The sequence below is a fragment of the Saimiri boliviensis genome, chromosome 6 (genome assembly GCF_048565385.1).
Source record: "Saimiri boliviensis isolate mSaiBol1 chromosome 6, mSaiBol1.pri, whole genome shotgun sequence".
In the NCBI taxonomy this organism is placed as follows: domain Eukaryota; kingdom Metazoa; phylum Chordata; class Mammalia; order Primates; family Cebidae; genus Saimiri; species Saimiri boliviensis.
The window spans coordinates 31,345,526-31,369,626 of record NC_133454.1 but is presented as its reverse complement, the minus strand read 5'-3'; the positions used below and the strand labels follow the sequence as shown (position 1 = coordinate 31,369,626).

General features: G+C 37.6%; 1 protein-coding gene across 1 annotated transcript in view; it reads left to right on the top strand.

Annotated features, from left to right (window-relative positions):
- The first annotated feature begins 2,612 nt into the window (after window positions 1-2,612).
- Window positions 2,613-24,101, top strand: part of SESN3 (sestrin 3) — a 68,078-nt gene continuing 46,589 nt past the window's right edge. The window contains exon 1 of the mRNA XM_010332757.3: window positions 2,613-3,033. Within this exon, the coding sequence (XP_010331059.2) occupies window positions 2,956-3,033 (78 nt within the window). The 5' untranslated portion in view covers window positions 2,613-2,955. The remainder of the gene's footprint in view (window positions 3,034-24,101) is intronic.

Here is a 24,101-nt window from a genome sequence, read left to right as displayed (position 1 = left end):
GAGCGAGTGTGTAGGGACAGGCCAGGAAGGGTGGCTGCTGTGTTAAGAATAAGGAACTGGCATTGAATAGTTGAGAGCAGTACATAAACACATATATGATAGTTCAGTATAAGAAATGTCACAATGCAATACATGATTAACTGCCAAATAAATAGTACTATAGACAGTACATATTATAATAGTTCAGAGGAATTTGGTGGAGAAAGCCATCATATGTCAGATACATATATGTGACCATATATTATTGAAGATATTCATCCTCTAAAATCTCCTGTTAGCAATCTTTGTTAGAGGGTGTTATTGTATAGGGCTGGATTCTCTTGGCTTTACTTTCTGGGGGATTGAGTTACTAAAGAACTTAAAGGATTTCATTTTGAAAGGATTTTTAGCTGTCAAATGAAAAAAGAAAAGGTTATAAGAAGAATGTGCTAGAAAACAATATGAATTTAAAATACTATTTGAGAAAATTCAATCTGCACAAAAATTCACTTCATCCTTCAATTTCTCCTTTCCTTTAAAATGTACTCACATAAAATCTGCTTTAAAAGACAGAACCAGCCAAGAATATAGCCCAAGAAATTTACCACTAAATGGGGACACATATGTGTTTCTTAGAAAAACTGTGCCTTGCTGACTTTCTCCTTAGATTTCTTGGTTCTCTGCATCGAAGGGCATGTGGTAATTCCTTCCTTTTCTGAATTCGGTTGCTTTTACAGTTTCTTCTAACTGAATCTTAAGCACCTTCCCCACACTATTGCTATTTAGGTTATATATGTCTACACAGCATCAAGCGACCTTAGCCAACACTGGCTAAATGGATCAACACCTTTACCCAACTACATAACTTAGACTCTTTTGGGGTTTTCTACTCTATTTTAATCTATTTAAACCTGACACCAGCAGATTTCCATTTCCTTTGTTCCTTGTGTAGACTAGGTTTATATGTGTTGGTCTCTAAAAAGGGACAGAGAGGAGACAGCTGTTGAGAAATGAGATTGGCAGTTTTAACCACACAATTTGGTCTAATAGCTTTGATATGCTAAACTTGCTAGCTTCTCCAAGTGTACCTTTCCCATTTTGCATAACACCACCCTGAATCCCTAAGGAAACGAATTTTTTTTTTTAAATTAAAAAGGAAAGAAATGCAAACCAGTGAAACTGTTCTTTTAAATCATCTCCACACAGATTTCATTCTACGAACTGCAAGCCTTCACAAATCCTGATACGCTAGAGACCTTTCAAAGAGGAGAAGCCTAGAATGCTGATTAGGTTCTAAAAATCGAAAACAGGTGATGTCATAATGCATAGTCCTGTGGCCACGGCCATGGCCGAGTGGGGAGCTGGGCTCCAGTGAGCACAGCGCTCCGTGCCGGTAGGCGATGCAAGTTATCTCTGAGGCCCGGAGCACACGAGTGAGAACCCGGCACCAATCAGGTTTTCACTCTGCGCCTGCCTTTGTTCTCACTCAGGAGCAGGTTGCGGGAGTCCAGCATCGGGAACCCGCATTCGACTCGCACGCGCATTGCTAGCCCCTTCGGGAGACCTGGCTCCACTGCCGGTCTGTTCCCCCAACACTCGGTCAGCCCGCGCTTTCCCCAGGCACGTCTGCCTTCTCTCCGCATAACGTGACGCTAAAACCCTGACACAATTTTTAGCTTTGGAAGAGGCAGGTTTGGTCTAATAGTTTTAAAAGATAATTTGTTCTTTGAACCTTTCTTTCTGAGCAGGGCTCTGTTCTGCATGAATCCGAACAGCTGCCTCAGGAAGGACTTTTGGGCGAGAAAACAAGACCCTTTGGCCTTTTCGTGCTGGACAAGTAAAGAAACTTTCATCTCTTAAGATAACTGCGAGAAGGTGCTTCTATACATAGAGGAGAAATCCGCTAAACCAGAGGTTTTGTGTTTCTCCCCTCAAACTCGATTACTTGCCTAAATATACATATAACTCAGACATTTATCCCCCATCCGCCTCCCAAGCCTCAAGTAACTGAAGTCTTTGCAGAACAAGGTTCACAATAAATGATGCATAAAGTTCTTTGAGATCCCTGGATACAAAGTGCTACATAACTGCAGTCTTTTTCACAGCTAAAGTTAGATTTTGGTGGAGAGAAAGCCTAACCACTGCCCTGAAGGAACATTTAATCCTCCCGCCCCCTCCCCCTTTCTCGAGAGATCAGGAAATATTTAGCTCAGTCTTAGACTCTCTAGCGAGCTCTAGCTCCCAACTATTTATCTCATTCTCACCATTTCTGCAGGGACCTAGATAAGGGGGCGTGGCTTGTCTTGGGGTGGGGCTTGGATGGCTGTATATTTGCATATGACACACCCTCGTCCTCTTATTGGCAGAGGAGAGCAAACTGTTCCTTGCTACCCTGCTACTTAGCTAACCGCCATCTCCCTGCAGTTCGGAGCCTCGGAGATAAACTTAACTTGCCCGGAGATTCAAGGCGTCCTCGGCCCCTGCGATTGGCCGGCGCGACTCCCAGTCCGGCTCTCGTTGCTCATTGGCTGCGGGCTAGCGCCCTGGGGGCGTAGCCGGAGCTGTCGGATTGGCGGGAGGGGCGGTACCGGAGCGTGGAGGTGGTGAAGGTGGTGGGGCGGCGGAGGCGGGGCTGCACTGAGGCGCTGCGGCGGCGGCGGTGGCGGTGGCAGCGGTGGTGGCTGCTCGTCCTAGCCTGGCGGGGGCTGGGGTCTGGAGGATGGGGGCGGGTGGAACAACGGGCCGGTGAGGTGCAGCGGCCGCCGTCTCCGCCGTCGCTGGGGCAGCTGCCCCGGTGGTCGCCTCGGGCACTGCCGCTCGCTTTCGGGCCGTCGCCTCTCCTCCCGACATCCCGCCCTGAGGAGGCTGAGGCGGAATAGCGGCTGGCGGCGGGGGGACGGACCAGCCCCGCAGTGGCCGCAGTGACAGCCCGGCCCCGGCCCTCCGCCCGCTCTCGCCTCGGAGCCCGCAGCCAAGATGAACCGCGGCGGCAGCAGCCCGTCAGCCGCCGCCAACTACCTGCTCTGTACCAACTGCCGGAAAGTGCTGCGGAAGGTACGGGCTCGGCTCTGGGTCCTGCCGGCGAGGGTCGCTTCCTGCCGGCCGGGGCTCGGGCAGCTCGGCCCCGGGCGCGCACTGGGGGAGGCGCAGGGGGATCCCCGGGCACAGTCCCTCTGCAGGGACTGAGAAGGGGGGCGTGGGTTGAGGGCGGGAGGGTTTGGACGGCTGCTGCTTTTTATCTCCGCCGGGACAGACCCAAGTCCGGAGGGGTTGGGATATTTTTTCTTTTCTTTTTTTTTCTTTCTTTCTTTCTTTTTTTTTTTTTGGTGCCTTTGGTCTCCTTTCCGGCTCGTTTCCCTACCTTGGTATGCCGGGTCGGCTCCTTGGGCGGAGGGAGAGAGGGACCAGTTCGATCCTCCTCCCTGTGCAGCTGAGCTGTTGTTTGGAGGTCGCTGTGAAATCAGAGCAGCCGGGTCGGATCTGGAGGAACCTGGCCCCTCTTTGCGAGTGTTGTTTTTGTTTATTCGGTTGCTTCTGGCTTGCGCGCCTTGCCCAGCACCCCCGTTTCCTAACTGTTTGGATGGTAGTCCTGTGCCTGTAGTTCAGTCTCGAAAGGAACCAGTAAAGCATCTTGAACTTTATGCCCATGGGAAATGCAATTCGACCTGGCCAGTTTCTGAGGCTGGGGTTGGGGGAGGAAGAGACTGAGGTGATGTGGGTTATTCCTTCTTAGCACCCTTCTCCCCCGGTGTTGATCCAGAAAAATTAGACACACCTGATTTCAGTTTATTGCTGCTGCCGAGAGTGACTGATAGAAAGTTTACTCCAGTATTGTTTAGCTTACTTGGCTTAATCACCCCGTGGGGAAGGGCGAGAGGGATGGGGAAGGGAATGAAAAAAAAAGGTCTCTAGAGTTTTTGATCACATTTTAACAGCTGCCCCAAAGTAATAGTATAGTTTATTCGTATTCAAACTCTATTTTTACATTTTATTAAGTGGAAACGTTAGGTGAGATGCTTCTGTTTGTTCACTACAAATGAATTAAAATTGCTGAGCTGTGCAAATGCATCGGGACTGAAAGCGGAGATGAATATGGTATCGTTTTTAGTCAGTTTCTCTAAATACAGTTCACTTTGGGATTGTTCTTTCTACATTTTTTTTTTTAAAGGAAGAAAGAAAAAAAGCACATCAGTAAGCAAGCTCAAATATTTGCGCTCTTTGTCCAAAAACTGTTTTTCTTCCTCTGTGGGTCAGGCCAAGTGCCAATCAAAGTTGTTTTTCAAGCCTCTTTTCCCTGCAGTAGGGCTGCTGCTTTTTTTTTTTCTTCCTATTTTATTTGAGAGCGTGAGAGCAAAGGGATTGCAGATTTGACGTTAATTGAACAGTTAAATATGCCTTAAATTGTGTTTATTGGATATAATTCTCTTGAAACAGATTTTTATTAAATGTGCATGTTGAGTGTGTGCAGTTATTTTTTTCCATAAACTCTAGGATCAAATTACAGTTGATACTCGCTCAGCTCATTGTAGGGCAGCTTGTGAGAAATGTAATGGATCAGAAGTGCAGATCAGCTTAGGTGAATGTTAACTCTTTAACTGCAGGGCCAGATGTCATCTGAACTTAGCTTTCAAAAAATTTTATTTCTTAATTTTAAAATTGATGTTATGTCTTTGACATGAAAAAATGTGTGTTTAAGACACGTTTGATTCAACTTCAGCCTGGTTAAAATGAGAGCAAGTTTTTTAATTGAATAAGGAAAAGAGCACTGAATTGGATAAAATTTTTTAAATGCCTCTGGCAATTTGTTAGGCTAATAAAATGTCTGGAGGTATTTTTAGGCTTCAAAATGTATTTCACTTTTTTTTTTTGAGAGAGCTGTGGCTATGGATCCATGACACTTTGCTGGCATTTAAGATATTACATCTTTCCTTCAGCTTTTAATAAACTATTTCTGTTTACCTAGAAAGAACATCCTCATTTCTCGCCATTATTAAAAGAAACATGTGGAAAAGGAGTATTCACATTCTCATATTTTATAATTGCTGTGTACATCTCTGCCAGTATTCCAGTTTTCAGTAACTCCAAGGTATTTAATATTGATTCATGCAGTGGCATGAAATAACTTAATGGAAATAGGATTCTTCGAGCCAGTTATAACATGACTTGGCAACATTTGCAGCTTTTTAAGAGTGCCATTTTTAAGTGCTCTTAAGGGAATCAATATGTAGCATTTTAAATGTTTCATCATTCATAAAATAGCAATGAAGAGTTTATTTCTAATAAAGACATGTCTTGTTGATAAAACTCTAAAAGTCGTGTATAACTCATAAAATGTGGTTCTTTGAATTTATCTTGTTTTTTGTTTAATAAAGTATTCAGTAGTATAGCCAGGTGAGTCATAGCATTTTGAATGTTTGTTCAGTGTAATTCATAATGGAAGAATGAAACTCATGCTGATCCAGTGTGAATTACTTTTGCTTTTATACTTCTGTATAATGATGGAAGAAGCGTCACCTTTATATGTAGCAGAAAGTGTTTTTCTCTCATTAAGTGGCTTAATTTGTTACAGTGTGTTGAATTTTAGGGGAACTTCAAGAGGAACAGAATTCACCTTCAAATGAAATAATTTGGGTTAACACAATGCCTGAATATTGAATTGTGTATTTTATGAGACTCACCTTTATTCTTAGAAGTCCCTTTACAGTTTTGATTTAGTGTCCTCCAAAATAAAGAGACTTACTAAAATATTGTAAGTACCTAATTTGGCAACCTTAGGTCAGTAAAAAAAATGGAGAGGTAAACCATATCCAGAAATAAATGAACCATCAAAACTACCCTAAAATCTATAACTCTTATTAAGTCTAACTTGCTCCATTGTCTATGTGATAGTTCCATAAAGTTTTTAATAAAAGAGGAAATACTCTTATTTATTTTGTAAAGTTAATGAGTTTTTAAGTTTAATATTTTACTTGAAGAAATTCTAGTGATAACTAGAAGAACATAATCCTTTAATTTGAAAAGTGATATGTCAAACTACATCAAGGAAGGGAGGTAATTATCAGTCTACTCATCTTCCAGTAAATAAAAAAGTGGTATATTACAGTGTACTTTTGATTATTGAGCAGTTAGTGCTACTTAAATGAATAGTTTTGTGCTCTATGTTTACAGGATCTAACATTTAAACTTTCTTCATGTTAAGATAGTTATAGTGCTATATCTTTGTATTGTTATTATACTTCTCACTGCTTATATGATCATATACTTTCACAACTTTTTGATGGTTTTATAAACATACTGTCAAAATGAAAAATACTAGATTGAACCATATGAGCCTCATTTTTATAGTCAAAATTAAGTAATAGCAACTTTATATGATTTAGCCAATAGATTGTATTCACTCTATCTATGGACCACTAGTTATATTATATCTTGGTTAATCTGTTTTCTTGTGTTACATATTTTTGATTGTCAAAGGCAGTTTTCATCTTGAATATCTTTAGTATTCTAAGCAGAGATCAAGTAGTAAATTCTTGATGACAACACTTTATGCAATGATATTCAAACTGTTTCGTATAGACTCTCAAGATTCTTTGGGGTTTAAAATGATGGAGTTGTCTCAAAATTTTAAGTGTGTTTTAATTTATTTTAAAACTAATTTTAAAATATGTGTATCCCCAAATATGTGTACATAGTTTTAACACACTGGTATCTACCACCATTATCTTTTGTTACAAAATTATTCTTGTGCAGGTCTTGAATTACAATTTGTTCTGCTGTCTTTGTACAGATACTTGAATTTTTTTTTTGTTACTGTGTCATGAATGTGAAAGACTGTCACTGATTATGAGGGCCTTTTCAAAAGAATCCCATATTTATTTAGTTCAATGTTGACATGTGAGAACAAAAATTTAGTTAGTAATAGTTGTTACTTTATTACAAAAATATTAAAGTTGCTTGGTATATTTATATGCTTTATAGCTCAGGTTCAATAGAAGATTTAATTTGTAAAAAGAGTACTGCTGCTTCCCCCAATTCCCCACCATTTAATAAATACAAAACATTACTACTGTAGTGATACTGGAAGCCATAGATGTTCTTGCAGTTAGGTCTTTGACAGGTGTTTTGATTTCGAAGCAGCATTTTCTCTGTAAAATGTTGATAATTTTTACTTGCCTTACAGGTTGCTGTATAGTTGGAGAGAGATGTGTGTTAAGAACTTTATAAACCGTGAAGTACAACCGTAAGAAAGAAAAGGACAAGTCTATATATTTTTCCATTTTCCCAGAACATCTTAGTTCTTTCTGTGTTATGGGACTATATTTCAATACATACTGAGTAATTTGCTTAATACTCACTTTTCTGTCCTGTTTAATTATTGCCCGTAAAGGAAAGGTAAAAATTATGCTTTTAGTCAGAATGACTTCTCTAAACTTATTTTTGATTTCCATGTTTCTATCTGTATTTCCGGCCCCTTTCCCACCCCTGCACTTAAATAGTAATTTAAGGCAATGACTTTTGATTCTCAAATAATTAAATTGCCTCCTTGACACATTAGCAGATAAAGGGAATTGGTATTTAGTTTGAAAAGACTAAGAGGTAAGGATAATTGTGCTTAATAAAAGTGGGGGTAAATCTAGTAAAGCAAAAAGATTTTAATTATTTTAGTTTAAGAGAAGAGTTATGGAAGTAAAAGTCTCTTAATCTTTTCTCCCCAACTTTTCATCTTTTTAATTTTCTTCGTTTGAAAGAATTAGATTATAACTACTTAAGTTTGTATTGACCGTCACAGTTTTTGGGGTACTTTCACATTATCTCAGTTGATTCTCACGAACAGAAGATTTAAGTGGCCTGGTCTCTGTCATACAACTAATAAGCAAAGGAATCCATTTAATTCTTAATACTGCCTTTGTAATAAGCTGTTTCTAATTGTCCTCTGTGCAATTAGAATATCCCTACTCCAGTTGTCCTCTAATAGGGAATATCCCTACTCCCAGCTTCAGCATCTGTGGGAATACCCAAAGGTACCTAGGATTCTCCAGGTAATATTGGTTGGAAACATGAAAGTTAGCCAATCTTTGACATACTATTGTAGATTAACTGAAAGAGTAGAAGAGTAGGCTGGCTACTTTTATCTAACGGTTGTTTGGCTAATTCCTTAGTAAGATAAAGCAGCAATTCTCAAAGTGTGATCCTTGGATCCCTGTGGGTCCAAAACCCTTTCAGGAGTCCTGAGGGGTCAAAACTGTTTTCATAATTATGCAAAAACTTTATTTACTTTCTTCACTGAGTGCAAAAGCAGTGGGGGTAAAACTATCCCAGCCCTTAGTGTAAATCAGGATAGTGGCACCAGACAGTTATCACTGTATTCTTTACCACCGCACATTCAACAATGCGGGAAAAATTTCAGTATCACTTAAAGTCCTTGAAGAAGCAGTAAAAATTTAAATTTTGTTAAATCTTGACCCTTTTGTGTCCATCTTTTTAATATTTTGTATGACAAAATGGCAAGTGTATAAAGTGCATCCATTGCATAGCAAACTGGCTCAAGGGGAAAACCTGTGCAGTTGTTTTAGTTGCAAGCTGAACTAGCCACTTTTTTCATGTAGCTCCATTTTTACTTGAAACAGCACTTGTCAGACAAACTTTGGTTACTGAGACCTGGGTATTTGATAAACATTATCTTATAAATGAGTAATGTGATCCTAAAAATTCAAGGAAACTGATTGACAATATTTGCCGCCAGTGAGAAAATTCAAGATTTCAAGGAAAAATTAGAATTTTTGAAAATATGTATCTGCCACCAGTAGCCTTAAAGCATCCCAGTTTTTAAAAGCTGTCCCCTTGAGATCAAGTATGATACTGGTGAATGTAATTTTTTGATAATGTATAAAAAAATTGTCAATATTTGAAAGATCTACATAACTCATTGAACCAATATTTTTCAAATGACCAACACAGAAATACATTATTAATCGGGGTCTTTCTTTCCTTTTCAGCCAAAAGCAGCCAATAAGAGCGTAATGGCCAAGGTAATCTTTGGATCTGACCATTCTTTTTATCACTGGCAATGAATATTGTCAGTTGTTTTCCTCTAGTTTTCAGGATCACCTTGCTCATCTTGAGGAAATGTTTATCAAAATCCTGTATGGGTAAAATCTATTCAAACTTTAAAATGTACAAATAGATTTTAATGTGATATAAACAATTGAGATCATGGATATGATTTCAGATACCACATTGCAATTAACCTTTAAGAAACTATACTTGTTGAGTTTTAGTGTGGTATCAGAGAAAATACACGTACCATCTTTTTTCAACTATATAGCTGTGTCAGGTTGGATTTTTCTCACATAGTTCAATCAAAACATATCACAACAGATCGAATGGGGAAAATTCAGCTGTCTTGTATTAAATAGGCATTAAAAAGATTTGCAAAAAAATGTAAATATCACTCCTCACTTTTTTTGTTTTTGAAAATACAATTATATTCATAAAAATCTGTGATTTATGTTAATGTAATAGATTTTATTACTATTGTAAATGAATTAAACATTGAAAAGTTTTCTCAGGTTTAATTTCTAATACAATAAATATGGCAGTTATAACCCACACATAAACAAAGGCTCTTTGGGGTCCTCAATAATTTTTAAGAGTGTGAAGGGGTTCCAGGACCAAGACGTTTATGAACTGCTGAGCCAGAGTTACTACTGATGCCAGTGTATGGTATATATAAATGTAATTCTATGGGGAAAATAAAAAGCTTAATACCACTGACAGAAAATATTGATAAGGCCAACTCAGTTACCCCTGTTTGGTGTGTGCTATCACTTGGAGATGCTGCCTGCCACCTTTTCAGTAACATCCTAGAAGCTTCTCTACTACCACAGTAACTGGCTAACTGAAAATGCTCTTTCCCTAATTTTCATGAGCATCTTTGTATCTGATAGAAACCAGGGAGGAAAAAAAAAACAAAGTTCATTCGCTTTGAAGGAATATTCTCCTTTAGTAATGTGCAACAGCTGAAGAAGGGTCAAATCCAAAGATTATAACTAATTGACTAATTCTTGGCTGCAAGGGAAAGAAAGATCCTGAGTAGCAAGGTTAGCTTGGTTGCCTTGAAAGCTGAGAAGTGTGGGAGAAGCACCAGCAGCAGCAAAAGGAATAAGAAAAAATCAGAGAGAAGAGACAGAACTATTAATGCAGGGTCCTGATAACAAGAGTTGTTAAGACAGGAAAACAAAAACACTGCTGTAAACAGGAGATAGGATAGCTCTGAATGTGGGAGTTCCTTAATAAATCCACAAAGGTATAGTGGACTTTCTATTGTGTGTGTGTGGTGGGTTTGAGAGGGCAGGGTGAAGGGGGTGTGATACACTATATACAAAAGTTATGACAGCCAACAACTACCTGCATTCAGTGTGGTCTTGAAGCATAAGCATAAAGGTCTATTTACTCTATCTGATTAGCTCTGGAGAGACCTATAAGTGACTACCTGTATCTAACTTGTCCCTTAGACATCACTGTGATAGGAGTTGTGATGGTGGGAAGGAAGGGGAATTCACTATATAAAGTAAATGCATTACCAAGCCAAAACGTTTAGTCATATATCCCTATAACAGTTACCTTAAACATGTGTGATATAAACTATTTAAAAATATATATTGCATATAATTTAAACCTGTAGTTACTATGTAGAATTCCTATTTGTCTTTCAAAGATGTTCTTCAAAAGTCTGATGACATTTCCAAAGAGCCTTTTCTAATCTTCCAACTCTCTTCCTTCTCCCTCTATCCTCTAAACTGCCATGCTATTCAATTGCACTGCATTTATTGCACTTAGCATATTGAATTATAATCAACAATTACATAAACCTTTCTCCTACCAGGTTGCCTCTTACTTTGGATCTAGTTAATTGAGAGTTTATTAGCAAAATAGGATTTTGATTTAAAGATATTTATCTTGAAAATATCAGTAATTTATATTATATGCAATACAATATAACAAATAATAAGAAAACTTTTCGGCCGGGCGCGGTGGCTCAAGCCTGTAATCCCAGCACTTTGGGAGGCCGAGGCGGGTGGATCACGAGGTCAAGAGATCGAGACCATCCCGGTCAACATAGTGAAACCCGTCTCTACTAAAAATACAAAAAATTAGCTGGGCATGGTGGCGCGGGCCTGTAATCCCAGCTACTCAGGAGGCTGAGGCAGGAGAATTGCCTGAACCCAGGAGGCGGAGGTTGCAGTGAGCCGAGATCGCGCCATTGCACTCCAGCCTGGGTAACAAGAGCGAAACTCCATCTCAAAAAAAAAAAAAAAAAGAAAAAGAAGAAGAAAACTTTTCTTATTTTCCAAACTATGTCTGTTCTTTATGGTTTTATTTTCTTCTCTATAAGAAACACTTTCAGAAGTGCAATAGCAAAAATTATTTAAGAAAGTACACTGAGTGCATTGCTGCCTAGACTTCTTTGTTTTTGCTTTCAAGCATTTCATCATCCTTGTGGCCACGAAAATGTTTCAATTAAATGTCATATCACTTTTGAAGGAAATTGTGATAGGGAGCAAGAATGTCCCACCAAGAGACAGGGTCAAGACAGCAGCCTTAGCTGCTGATCCTCCTCCGAAATGTGAAGTGGCCATTGCTTTTAAATGGACATATGCTCCACCTCTTGGAATCTGCTAATATTTTTTAAGGGATGGCTGTGTTAGAGTAGTTAAGGATATACTTTCAAACTTCCAAGATTATAGGTGAGCCTAGGATTCCAGTTTGACTACAGAATTCTGGCTTAGCCTTTCAGTCTTCTACTTCCTTACAAGCCCTTTACTTTGAAAGTCTCCCAAACTAGCTGTGATCCCCTTGGCCACCAGGCACTCCCTTAGTAAGTGTAAAATAAAATTGTTCATAAGCCCAGACTACCCTGTAACTAGCCTTTACTTTTTAAATCCACCCAGAAGTGAGTCATTTATTTTATAGGCCAGTATATTGGCTGCCCCTTGAGAGACACATGAATATTATGAGACATTTTATTCCTATTTAGGCAGGTTGAAATATCTTGCATTATACTGCTCAAAACTTTTAATAAGGTATGATAGGCATTTAACCTTATGTTTTACAAAGAATGTATTGAAAATATTATATGTGAATAGATATGACCAAAAATAAAAGTAGCAGATTTAGGGCCATATTATTTCTTGCACCACCGGAGACTTCTTTACAAGTATAAACTATGTATTTTAGTAAGACTTATTTTCTTTTTATTCTCTGCTATTAATACAAGTAGTTATTAATTTTTTGTTCTTTCTAGATACATATTTTATTTTTACATCTTCCTATACTGAAAAGATGGAACTGGTCAGTTGAGGAAATGAAATTCATCTTTTCAATTATCAATATACTGAATATTTAGAAAAATCACATTTACCTCATGGATAACTAAAGCTGTGTTTTGTAGAAGATCATTGTAATTATCTGAGACTGTGACTCTTTCTTTTCTTTTTTTTTTTTTTTGAGATGGAATCTCGCTCTGTCACTCAGGCTGGAATGCAGTGGCAGGATTTCTGCTGCAACCTCCCCATCCTGGGTTCAAGCGATTTTCCTGCCTCAGCCTTCTGAGTAGCTGGGATTACAGGTGCCCGGCACCACAACCAACTAATTTTTTTGTATTTTTAGTACAGATGGGATTTCACCGTGTTGGTCAGGCTGGGGTGAACCTCTGACCTCAAATAATCTCTCCACCTTGGCTTCCCAAAGTGCTGTGATTACAGGCATGAGCCACTGAGCCCGGTTGTGACTCTTACTTTCAAAATACATTTTATAATATATAATGACAGTATCTTCTACTGGATACTGTTTATATGCTATAGTCTGTGCTAAGCATTTAAGCTCTACATATGTTATCACATTCAAGCATCACAATTAACCTGGATAAAGAAACTAGGGCTCACACAGCTTTATTAACTTCTTAAAGGTTATCATACCAATAAGTAACAGACTCAGGATTTGCAGTCAGGTCGAACTCAAAAGCCTAGCTCATTATACAGGTATGAACACTGCCTCACATGTTTTTCTTTGTGTGAAAGCCTGTTATAAAATGTAAAACTAATGAAACTCAGTAGGACCTGATTATTCAAGAGTTTATAGGAGTGATTTCAAATTCATACGTATTCTATCTTACTTTTACATTCGAAATTCAAAAAATCATTTTATAAGGTTAAATCAATTGAGAAATGCATTAAAGTTATTATGAACAGTTTTAACCTATATTATTATCTCTTTTATCTGTATAAATCCCAATTATGTGGCCATTCTTTCTTAACCTCAGGATTTTTTTCCCTAACTTACCAGCATACTTTGCCCTCCTCCTCCTGCCAACCAGTCATTAATTAGTTCAATAACATTGAATCATTTAATAGTGCTCTGTTGTCTGTGACAAACAATATTATCTGGAAACATTTGAGTTTAAGTATGTGTCTCTTGAATTGGACCTCTAAGAAACAGTCTCACTTTTGGTAATTTTTTTTTAATTTTAGTAAAACAATTATTTCTGAAATAACATGAATGCTCATTTCCACCACTCATTTGGCTTTCATTATATGTTGAGACAAAAATTTTGTTAAAAGGAAGCAAAGAAACCTACATCTCTAGAATTTCTAGGGTTTCCAGTCTTACAAAAGGTTTGTGCTAGGGAGAGGGATTTATGGGGAGATGTGGTTCTGCTCTTTATTTTTAAGTTAGAACTCTGACTCTGAGGTTTTCCATAGAAACACAGTAAGATACGTGGTTAAGTTCCAGCATACTATTAATATTACAGTTATGTTTAGGCATTTTCTAAGTAGCCTAGAAACCTAACCACTAGGTATAATATTGTTTCCAAAGGAACATACATCCTGAAATTCAAGTAATTGCTTCACTGGAGACTCTCTTTCCTAACTTGTTTACTCAACATTAAAAAGGTAATCGTTTTGGCAAAAAAATATTTTTCAATATGTTTACTCCAAGGATGCGTTTGCCAGTTGATTGCTGTGTCTAATAGAAAAACTGTGTTAATGAAGTTCCATCCCATATTTAGACAGGAGTTGAAATGAAGAAAGAGATCAAGTAGGGTAAAAAGCGAGATGTTGGGACAACTGATGGCCACTCTCAAGCTGGCTTATCCTTGTTCACATGGTACTGACTAAGGCTTGGGCCCAGCATGGTGAATTTTAAGTTGGGTGGCATATTTGTTACTACTTATTTTTGTCTTTAACACAAATGAAAAATCATATTTCACCTACAAAGAAAGTTCCTCTATGATATAAAATGAGACATTTAATATGTATTTCTTAATTTTTTGGTGTAAATTAGTAAAACAAGTCAGTCTAGTAAATGTGCTCCACTAAAGAAAAAAAACTTTAATAAAAATAAATGGCATTTAAGCTAAAGTAAGATACCTTAGCACTAAATCCCATATACTGTTCAAATTCTTTTATTAAAACTGTTTTGTATGTTACTTGAAATTAGTGAATCCTTAGTAGGGATGTGGAATACCTATTTGTATTGTAGTTTTATTGTTTTACTACAGTATGACCTATATAGTTAATAATCTTAGGAGATCAAGTTTTATATTGCATAGCTATTAAAAATAACTAAAGCTCTAGTTTCTAATATTCTTTAGGCAAAGTGCATTATTGAGCACTCAAAATTTGCATAAACTAGTATTTCACTTACATAAGAAACCTATTTAGTATTTGGTGCTCTTAAAAATGAGGGTAAGTATATGTTTAGGTAGATAGGAATGTAGAAAGTTTTCTTTCTTCATAAAATTATACAGATTGCCATTTTGTGCTTATCAGAATTCTGTCAAGTGGTATTACCTTTTACTGGCATTCAGCTTCTTAGGCAAGAAGTGTTAAGGCTGTTAACATTTATACATTACTGAGTACTATATGAATATCCTTAATTTATTTATTCATTTAGCAAATATTAAGTGCTTTCACCTGTTAGGCACTGAACAAACTTAGAATGAAAACATTAGGGTGTTTACCTATGTAGCATAGTTATTCCAACATATGTCTGGGTCTCATAGAGATCTTCAAGGTTATGCCTTTCACTTAACAAGACAGTCAATGGCAGGATTTTGTAAACTTTCTGTGATGCGCTGGGTAATAATATTTTGGGCTTACAGGCCATATACGTAAGCATAGTATTTTTTCTATAGTAAATAATTGTAAAGCAGGTGTCCCCAGACTTTTTACACAGGGGGCCTGTTCACTGTCCCTCAGACCGTTGGAGGGCCGCCACATACTGTGCTCCTCTCACTGACCACCAATGAAAGAGGTGCCCCTTCCTGAAGTGCAGCCGGGGGGCTGGATAAATGGCCTCAGGGGGCTTCATGCAGCCCTCGGGCGGTAGTTTGGGGACACCTGTTGTAAAGCTTTGAACTAATCATCTTACTGTATTAAAATCCTAATTTCCTACCTACCTTCCCAACCAACATTAATATAGTGTGGTGCTCAAGAAATGTGTCTTGTAACAAATGAACCATACACTTACTCCAGAGGGGACAAAAAAAAGTGGTACCCGATGCAGGAACATGTGAATGTTGGTATTGGGAAGTGTTGTAAAAGGAAGGTAATTCAGCAGAAACAAACTCTTCCTCTGATGAGCAGAAGTGGTAGATGTCAGTAATTAAAAAATGGAAAATCAAGTGATTCAGAATACTTTTTTTTTCTCTTGAGACAAGTCTCACTCTGTTGCCTAGGCTGGAGTACAGTGGCACGATACTGGCTCACTGCAACCTCCGCTACCTGGGTTCAAGCAGTTCTCCTGCTTCAGCCTCTGAGTAGCTGGGACTACAGGCGCCTGCCACCACGCCCGGCTAATTTTTGTATTTTTAGTAGAGACAGGGTTTTACCATATTGGCCAGGCTGGTCTTGAATTCCTGATCTCGTGATCTGCTCATCTCAGCCTCCCAAAGTGCTGGGATTACAGGTGTGAGCCACTGCGCCTGGCAGAAGAGTATCGAGTCCAGTGGCACAATCTTGGCTCACTGCAACCTCTGCCTCCCAGGTTCAAGTGATTCTCCTGCCTCAGCCTCTCGAGTAGCTGAGATTACAGGCATGCACCACCATGCTCAGCTAATTTTTGTATTTTTAGAAGAGACAGGTTTTCACCCTGTTGGCCAGGATGTTCTCGATCTTCTGACCTCGTAATCTGCCACCTCAGCCTCCCAAAGTGCTAGAATTACAGGCATGAGCCACCATGCCCAGCCCAGAATACTTTTTATAGGGATAAGCTTTTAAAATTGCACAGTGATCATTTAATCAATGTAATTAATGTGGCACCATTATTGAGGATGCATATTTGTGAAAGCTTCAGTGGATGATGCTTTCCATGGTTGAGAGCTAATGATACCCAGATCAAGCCATGACACAACCAGTGCAATGTGTAAGATTCAGTCCCTAGTCAGAATTCTTCCTTTGAAATGAGAATTGAAATTAAGCTTTTTTTTAAAAAAAAAAATATGTAGTCTTGCTCTTGTTGCCCAGACTAGAGTGCAGTGACACCATCTCATCTCACTGCTACCTCTGTCTCCCAGGTTCAAGCAATTCTCCTGTCTCAGCCTTCCAAGAAGCTAGGATTATAGGCGCCCACCACCATGTCCTGCTAATTTTTGTAGTTTTAGTAGAGTTGGGGTTTCACCTTGTTGGCCAGGTTGGTCTGGAACTCCTGACTTTAAGTGATCTGCCCGCTTTTGCCTCCCAAAGTGCTCGGGTTACTGGTTTGAGCCACTGAGTCTGGCCGACAATTAAGCATTTTAATAAAGTATGTATATCCTTCAAATTGGATTTGGTAGGGAGTCAGTCCCTTTATGAACTTGTTATTTTTATGTCGTTTTATGATTAAATATGGGAGAATTAAATGCACAAAATGCATGCATTGAAATGGGTGATCTTTCTTATTCTCTTTCATCTTGTGAAGTGAATCACTAATCTAAATGCATATGGTTTTTTAAAAATTCCCCGTTATGTATAAGCATATAGTGGTAGAAAATGTTTTACTATTAACTGATGTTAAAACTTTTTTGTTTTTTGTTTTTTGAGACAGTGGTTTCACTCCTGTTGCCCAGGCTGGAGTGTAGTGGTGAGATCTCGGCTCACTGCAGCCTCTATCTCCTGAGTTCAAGCGATTCTTCTGCCTCAGCTTCCCAAGTAGCTGCCATTACAGGCACCTGCTACCATGCCCGGCTAATTTTTTGTATTTTTAGTAGAGACAGCGTTTCACCATGTTGGCCAGGCTTGTCTCAAACTCCTGACCTCAGGTGCCTTGGCCTCCCAAAGTGTTAGGATTACAGGTGTGAGCCACCGCACTCAGCCTGATGTTAAATTTTTAAACTACCAAGATATCTGTGTTTTTTTATTTATCTTTCCTCATTTACTAATTATTGCTAACATCTATGTGATTTTTGTCTTCCTTTACTAATTATTAGATTTTCATTAGCGCTGTTGTGGAGAACATATTTGTCACAATGGAAAATGGAAAGAACTCATAATAAATACCTCAGTGATAATTCTATTTAGAGTTACATAGATATTTATAGAAACAATTGGATTTCTCAAAAACACTGAATAAGAAATTACCTAGGATGTGCTGCAGCATCAATATGCTGCAGCATTTCATTTTTTGTTTTAGATGCTACTAAAATTCGAACTCACTGTGACCGTGTATATTTGGTAAATTTTGCATTTAATAAACCACTGTGTTATTCATTAAAAGTATCCTGATGTCACAAAATGAAGTAATATGTCCTCTAGCATGCCTAACCTGTCCATTGCCTTTTCAGGGATAGGTATATGTTACATGACTGTAAAAAGTTCATTATTACTATAAAAGGCTATTTCTTTTTATATAACCTTTATAGTCTTCTTAACACACTGTAGTGTTTATGGATCATCAACTATTTGACAGAAAGTGTAGAGCACTTAGAAACTAAAATGCAGTGTGCTGTCTATTGTATATCAATCAAGATAAATGATTTCTAAAATGAAGACTTAGTAGAAAAGCTAGATCGAATTCACAGAAACTTGATACATACTTTTTCTAGAACATGTAACACAAAATTGGTTTACAGTTATTTCTAGGAAAAATTTACATTCGAATACTAAGTTCCTCTTCATTATTTTATAATAGATATTTGTTTGTTAAGGCCAGTTGAATTAACGGGACACAGACCATTTACTACATGTTAGGTGTTTATTTTCCTGTATGTCATTGTAATTCAGCAGTTCCCAAACTAGATAATAATTTTTAAGAATTTAACTTGGTCTTCATTGAATTAATATCCTTCCCAAACTGCTAAAATTTACTGTTCCTACTTCCCCTTTCCCAGAACGAAGCTATTGTTTTATTTAAAATGGTTGATTTTGAGAAAAGTTTAAGTATTTACCAGCGAGGCATAGCAATTCCGTTGGAGAATCAGTTTGTTGAATGTCTAGGACAGTGGTTTTGCAGTGTGGTTCTAGAACAAGCAGCATCAGTATCAAATGGGAGTTTGTTAGATTACTGCCCCACCCCCCACCCCTAGACCTGCTGAATCTTCTGAAATTCTCGGGATGGGACCCAACCATCTGTAGTGTAACAAGCCTTCCAGGTGATTCTGATACTCTTAAGAATTTAGAGCCACCGGTCTAGTATTATTAACCAAATGCTTTCACAAATGAAAACTGTTTTTAGTTCAACATCTATTATCAGTTATTTGAGACAGATGATAGTGGCAGTACCAGTGCTAGAATCAGGAAGATTCCTTTTGCCTGCTTTAAAAAATACAGATTTGAGACCTTCAGATGTAATATGCTCTAACTGTAAGAAAAATAGATGTTACTGGCCAGGGGCAGTGGCTCACGCCTGTAATCCCAGCATTTTGGGAGGCTGAGGTAGGCGGATCACCTGAGGTCAGGAGTGCAAGACCAGCCTGGTCAACATGGTGAAACCCCATTTCTACTAAAAATACAACATTTAGCTGGGTGCAGTGGTGTGTACCTGTAGTCCCAGCTACTTGGGAGGCTGAGGCAGGAGAATCACTTGAACTTTAGCTTAGGGGAAAAAAGAATTGGGTTTTGAAAGCTTGTTTACGACTGAAATCAAGTGAAAATATCTCTTGGAAGTGCTTGCTTACATAAAAATAAGTGTTTTGGCACTAACATTAGTAGACTCTGGTAGGTCTTTCCATCTTAGATTATTTTTATTTCAAGTAAGACTGATATTTTAAGCTTTTGTAAAGAAAACATTTTTTTAATCAAAGAAGAAATGATAATATTTGTACTGATGACAGATTTGGGATCGATACATTTTTTTTTTAATTCTGTTGAATCTCTTGGACAATATTAAATGTGTGTGTGTATATATATAAATATATATATATGATCTCTTTCACCTATAGTAACTTACTCTTCAATTAAAAATGGAGTGTCAGAAAGTCTCCATTTGGTGACAGGAAGCCTACAAATGAAAACAAAAGAAACTGATGGCACGTGTATTATATATGGATTATAGGTAAATAGAAGATTGCTCTTTGAAAAGCAAAGATTGTTTCGGTTAGTTGCAGTTCTATCTAGGACAGTAACTATAAGCAATTTTCTTTTGTTCTTTGGTTGCGTCTAATTTTGAGATAATGGGTATTTCCTCATATTGCCTCTAAGTTAGTACTAAAATTTAACCTGTATTGGTGTTACTTATGTGAATAGCGGGCCGTATTAAATTCCTCCACTCCAATTCCAAATTTCCTTATGAATGGGCTGCCCCAGAAGCATATGTAGTTACTGAATTGTAAACCAGGGTAAGTCATACTTTCCTATTGACCATTTTTCTATCCTCCTCCTGTGAGGAAAGGGCTAATATACTACCTTAAATAGAATTGTCTCCATGGCAATGGAGAGTCAGCTTTTGACTTTGAGTCTCATGAAAAAGGAAAATTTAAAAAGCATTTTCATGGACTAAAATAGCAGGATGGCAAAAGTAAGGGATGAGAATATTTCCTCTCAGTTATTGCATGACTGATTAAGGTAGCAGAACTTAATCTTTTTTTCTTTTACATAGGACTTTTTATTTGAGTATTTTGAAATGTTATAGAATTCCTTCTTTGAATTAATAAATGATAATTATTATCTTTCTATCCAATTGATAGAAAACTTGAGAAGCTTATATATAAATTTTTAGGATGGGGTCCATGCCTGTGAAAAAAGGGTTGCCTAGCTCCGTTTGTAATTTACTCTCATAAAGAATAAATATACTGACTAAATTATGGGTCATTCATAATTACATTTAAACAGAACTATCTCTGGAACACTGGAAGCAATAACAAGATTAAAAATAAAAGCTTAACAAATTATGCTGGTTTTTTTCCTAGGCAACTCCTATAATTTGGGGTCTACAAATTACTTATTTTAAAGACTCCACTGGCGATCCATCTCCCTTGTTTACTCTTGCATCCATACTTAAGAGGTAGAGCCCTTTGATTCTAGCTGCTTGTTCACCTAGCTTTCAGTAAAGGTCAGTGACAGTGCTGTGTATTAGAAGCTAAGAATAAGACCACATTGTCATCTGTAATCTTACTTTGTCTTTTTCCTTTCTATAGTTGTTTCCTCCTTGACTAAATCTTATGTCCATATACGGCTCATTTCCAGTTGAATAAGCTCTCATCTTTATAGTATCTTTAGTAAATGCTTACTACTCTGAGGTTGCTATTTATGAGGGAATTGGTTAAACAAATTATGTGACATAAATATAGTAGAATATTGGGCAACTCATGGGTTATAGATCTCTGTATAAAAGTGGACAGGTATAGTTTATTGAGTGGAAAAGACAGGTTTTTTTGTTTTTTAAGAATATGAAGATTTTTGTTTTCATTTTTAAAAACAAATACAGAAGGAAGATATCAAAAATTAACAGTATTAATTTCTGGGTGGTGGGGTTACAGGAGATTATTTTTACCATTTACTTCTCTTGATTGTGCTTTGTTTTTAACAATAAATATATATTTTATAAAAATTTAAAAAGCTATTACCATTTTAAAATAATAGGGAACAAATAATTTAAGTGATGGATGGTACAGAGAGCAGATTCAAATGACATGGCAAATTAAAGATGCATTGAGATAAAGACAAATGTTCACAGGTTTAATAGATATCCAAAGTAGCTATGGGTAAATCACCAAGGGAATAATAATGTGTGTGGAGGAGGCTAATGAGAACTCAAATGCGTAGACATAGATAAATACAATCTGGAAATGAATGAAGGTACTGTGCCTATCTATAGCATATTTCTGTATGTTGTCATATCAATCATTCTCTTTAGGAATCTGATGGGCTTATTAATATTTCATCAGAATATTAGTTCTTCTCCTTAATGATGAATTCAAAAGATAGCTGCAGTTCTATTGCTCTACTTTTATGTCATATGGTAGATAACAAAACTTAGTGTATAAATTTCAGGAACTCAACAGATATGTAATTTGAGCACTATATGTTAATCTAGAGATATTATCTATTAGGAACTGAAATAGAAAAAGATGGCTACTTTATAAAATAATGTAATTTTAGATAATTTAATTAATATCTATACTAGGATTTTTGAAGACTAAGAAAAGGTGTATGGAATCTTACCTAGGTTTTAGAGAGCTTACTGTGTGGTCAGAGAGAAAGATGTTTTCTGAATAACTATAAAAACAGCTAAAACTGGGAAATTAGGCCTTTTAACTTTTTGTAGAGGTTATAGATGTATGTTCTCTTGTGCAAGCATGGATAATGTTTCAATTAATATACTACTGAATGGAAAAGAAGGGTAGTTAAATATTAAATACTTGTTCTTATGTTTAAAGCAAAAGTATGTGGTTTCAATGGACTGTCTCTATTTTTAATGATCTTTTAAAATATATATTTTAATCCTCAAAAATGCAAAATGTGCTATAGAATCACATTATAAAGTATCTATAACCAGTTATTTTATAAATGGGTATTTTTTATGTAAGTGGTTTTACTTCCTATTTTCTTTTCCATTTCTAATAATTTGGGTCATTTATTGAACAAAATATTGAATTTAGGGCCTACTGTGAGCTAGTTGATAGTTTTCTAAACCCAGCCTATTCTTTAACTTGTAAAATAATTTCTAAACATTTTGGCTAGTTATGTTGTATTAAGGAACTCAATATTGCATAATTCTAATAGCAGATACTTTTATAGTTGTATAGATAATGTCACACTCTTTTAAGAGGTTACAGATATTTACTCATAATATTTTCCCTGCCTGTTTAAATAGCCTTCAGTTCACCCACTGCTATGGGAGGGGCTGCCACCCTTGGGTCATGGCGGTGGCTGAACATACAATACCTAACACTGGGCAGATGAGATCAACAGTGGTTTATTAGTCACATACACTCACAGCCCAGGGGAAAAGGACACTTCACACCATGCAGTGTACTTGGAAGTTGTACTCTGGAACAGAAGGAATAACCAGTGACAGTGAGAGACAGGCTTTGTAGAATAAAGAGGGTGAGATGCTCCAAGTTTCTACATGAAGCTGTGATTGGGTTGTTTACATAATTGCATGAACTGGCAGTGAACTGAAACCTGCCACCTAGGAATAAGTAGAAATTATATCTGGTTCATTTGATAAGGTGAGTTGTTTGGCCAGGGGACCTTATCCCCATGAGCAAGGTGGGGGAGGTGCGGGGAACTTGCAATTAGCATTTGAGATCCTCCCAATTTTACCAGATGTCAAGGGATCATATAATATTGAATCTCAATTTTAGGCCTTATACCACACTTACCCTATGAGGTATGTGCTGTTACCCTCATTTCATAGATGAGATTATTAGATACATAAGGTAATTTGCTTAAAACTATAGCAACCATTCCCTCAATTTTTTTCTTCTGTGTTTGCTTTCTTGCAACCAACATATTATAAAAATTCTTGGCTGGGCGCAGTGACTCATGCCTGTAATCCCAGCACTTTGGGAGGCTGAGGCAGGCTGATCACCTGAGGTCAAGAGTTCAAGGCCAGTCTGACCAACATGGAGAAACCCCATTTCTACTAAAAATACAGAATTAGCCAGGTGTGGTGGTACATTCCTGTAATCCCATCTACTTGGGAGGCTGAGGCAGGAGAATCACTTGAACCCAGGAGATAGAGGTTGCAATGAGCCAATATTGCACCATTACCCTCCAGCATGGGCAACAAGAGTGAAGCTCAGTCTCAAAAAAAAAAAAAGAGAAATTCTCAATGCCCAGAAATAAAAGGAAAGCATATAGATATGTGATGTTTTACCCCATTTCCAACTCAGAAATGAACTGCCTTTTTAAAGAAATGAACTACTATTTTTACTAATTGCCAAAGTTTTTAATCCAGGTCCTTTGATGATTATATTTTCATTATTACTACTTTTTAAAAATTTTTTAAATTGCATTTTAGGTTTTGGGGTACATGTGAAGAGCATGCAAGATTGTTGCATAGGTACACACATGGCAGTGTGATTTGCTGCCTTCCTCCCCATCACCTGTATCTGTCATTTCTCCCCATGCTATCTCTTCCCAACTCCCCACCCCCTGCTGTCCCTCCCCTATTTCCCCCCAACAGACCCCAGTGTGTAGTGCTCCCCTCCCTGTGTCCATGTGTTCTCATTATTGAGCACCCGTCTATGAGCGAGAACATGCTGTGTTCGATTTCTGTTCTTGTGTCAGTTTGCGGAGAATGATGGTTTCCAGGTTCATCCATGTCCCTACAAAGGACACAAACTCATCGTTTTTGATGGCTGCATAATATTCCATGGTGTATATGTGCCACATTTTCCTTGTCCAATCTATCATTGATGGGCATTTGGATTGGTTCCAGGTCTTTGCTATTGTAAACTGTGCTGCAATGAACATTCGTGTGCATGTGCCCTTATAGTAGAACAATTTATAATCCTTTGGATATATACCCAGTAATGGGATTGCTGGGTCAAACGGAATTTCTCTTTCTAGGTCCTTGAGGAATCGCCACACTGTCTTCCACAATGGTTGAACTAATTTACACTCCCACCAACAGTGTAAAACTGTTCCTATTTCTCCACATCCTCTCCAGCATCTGTTGTCTCCGGATTTTTTAATGAT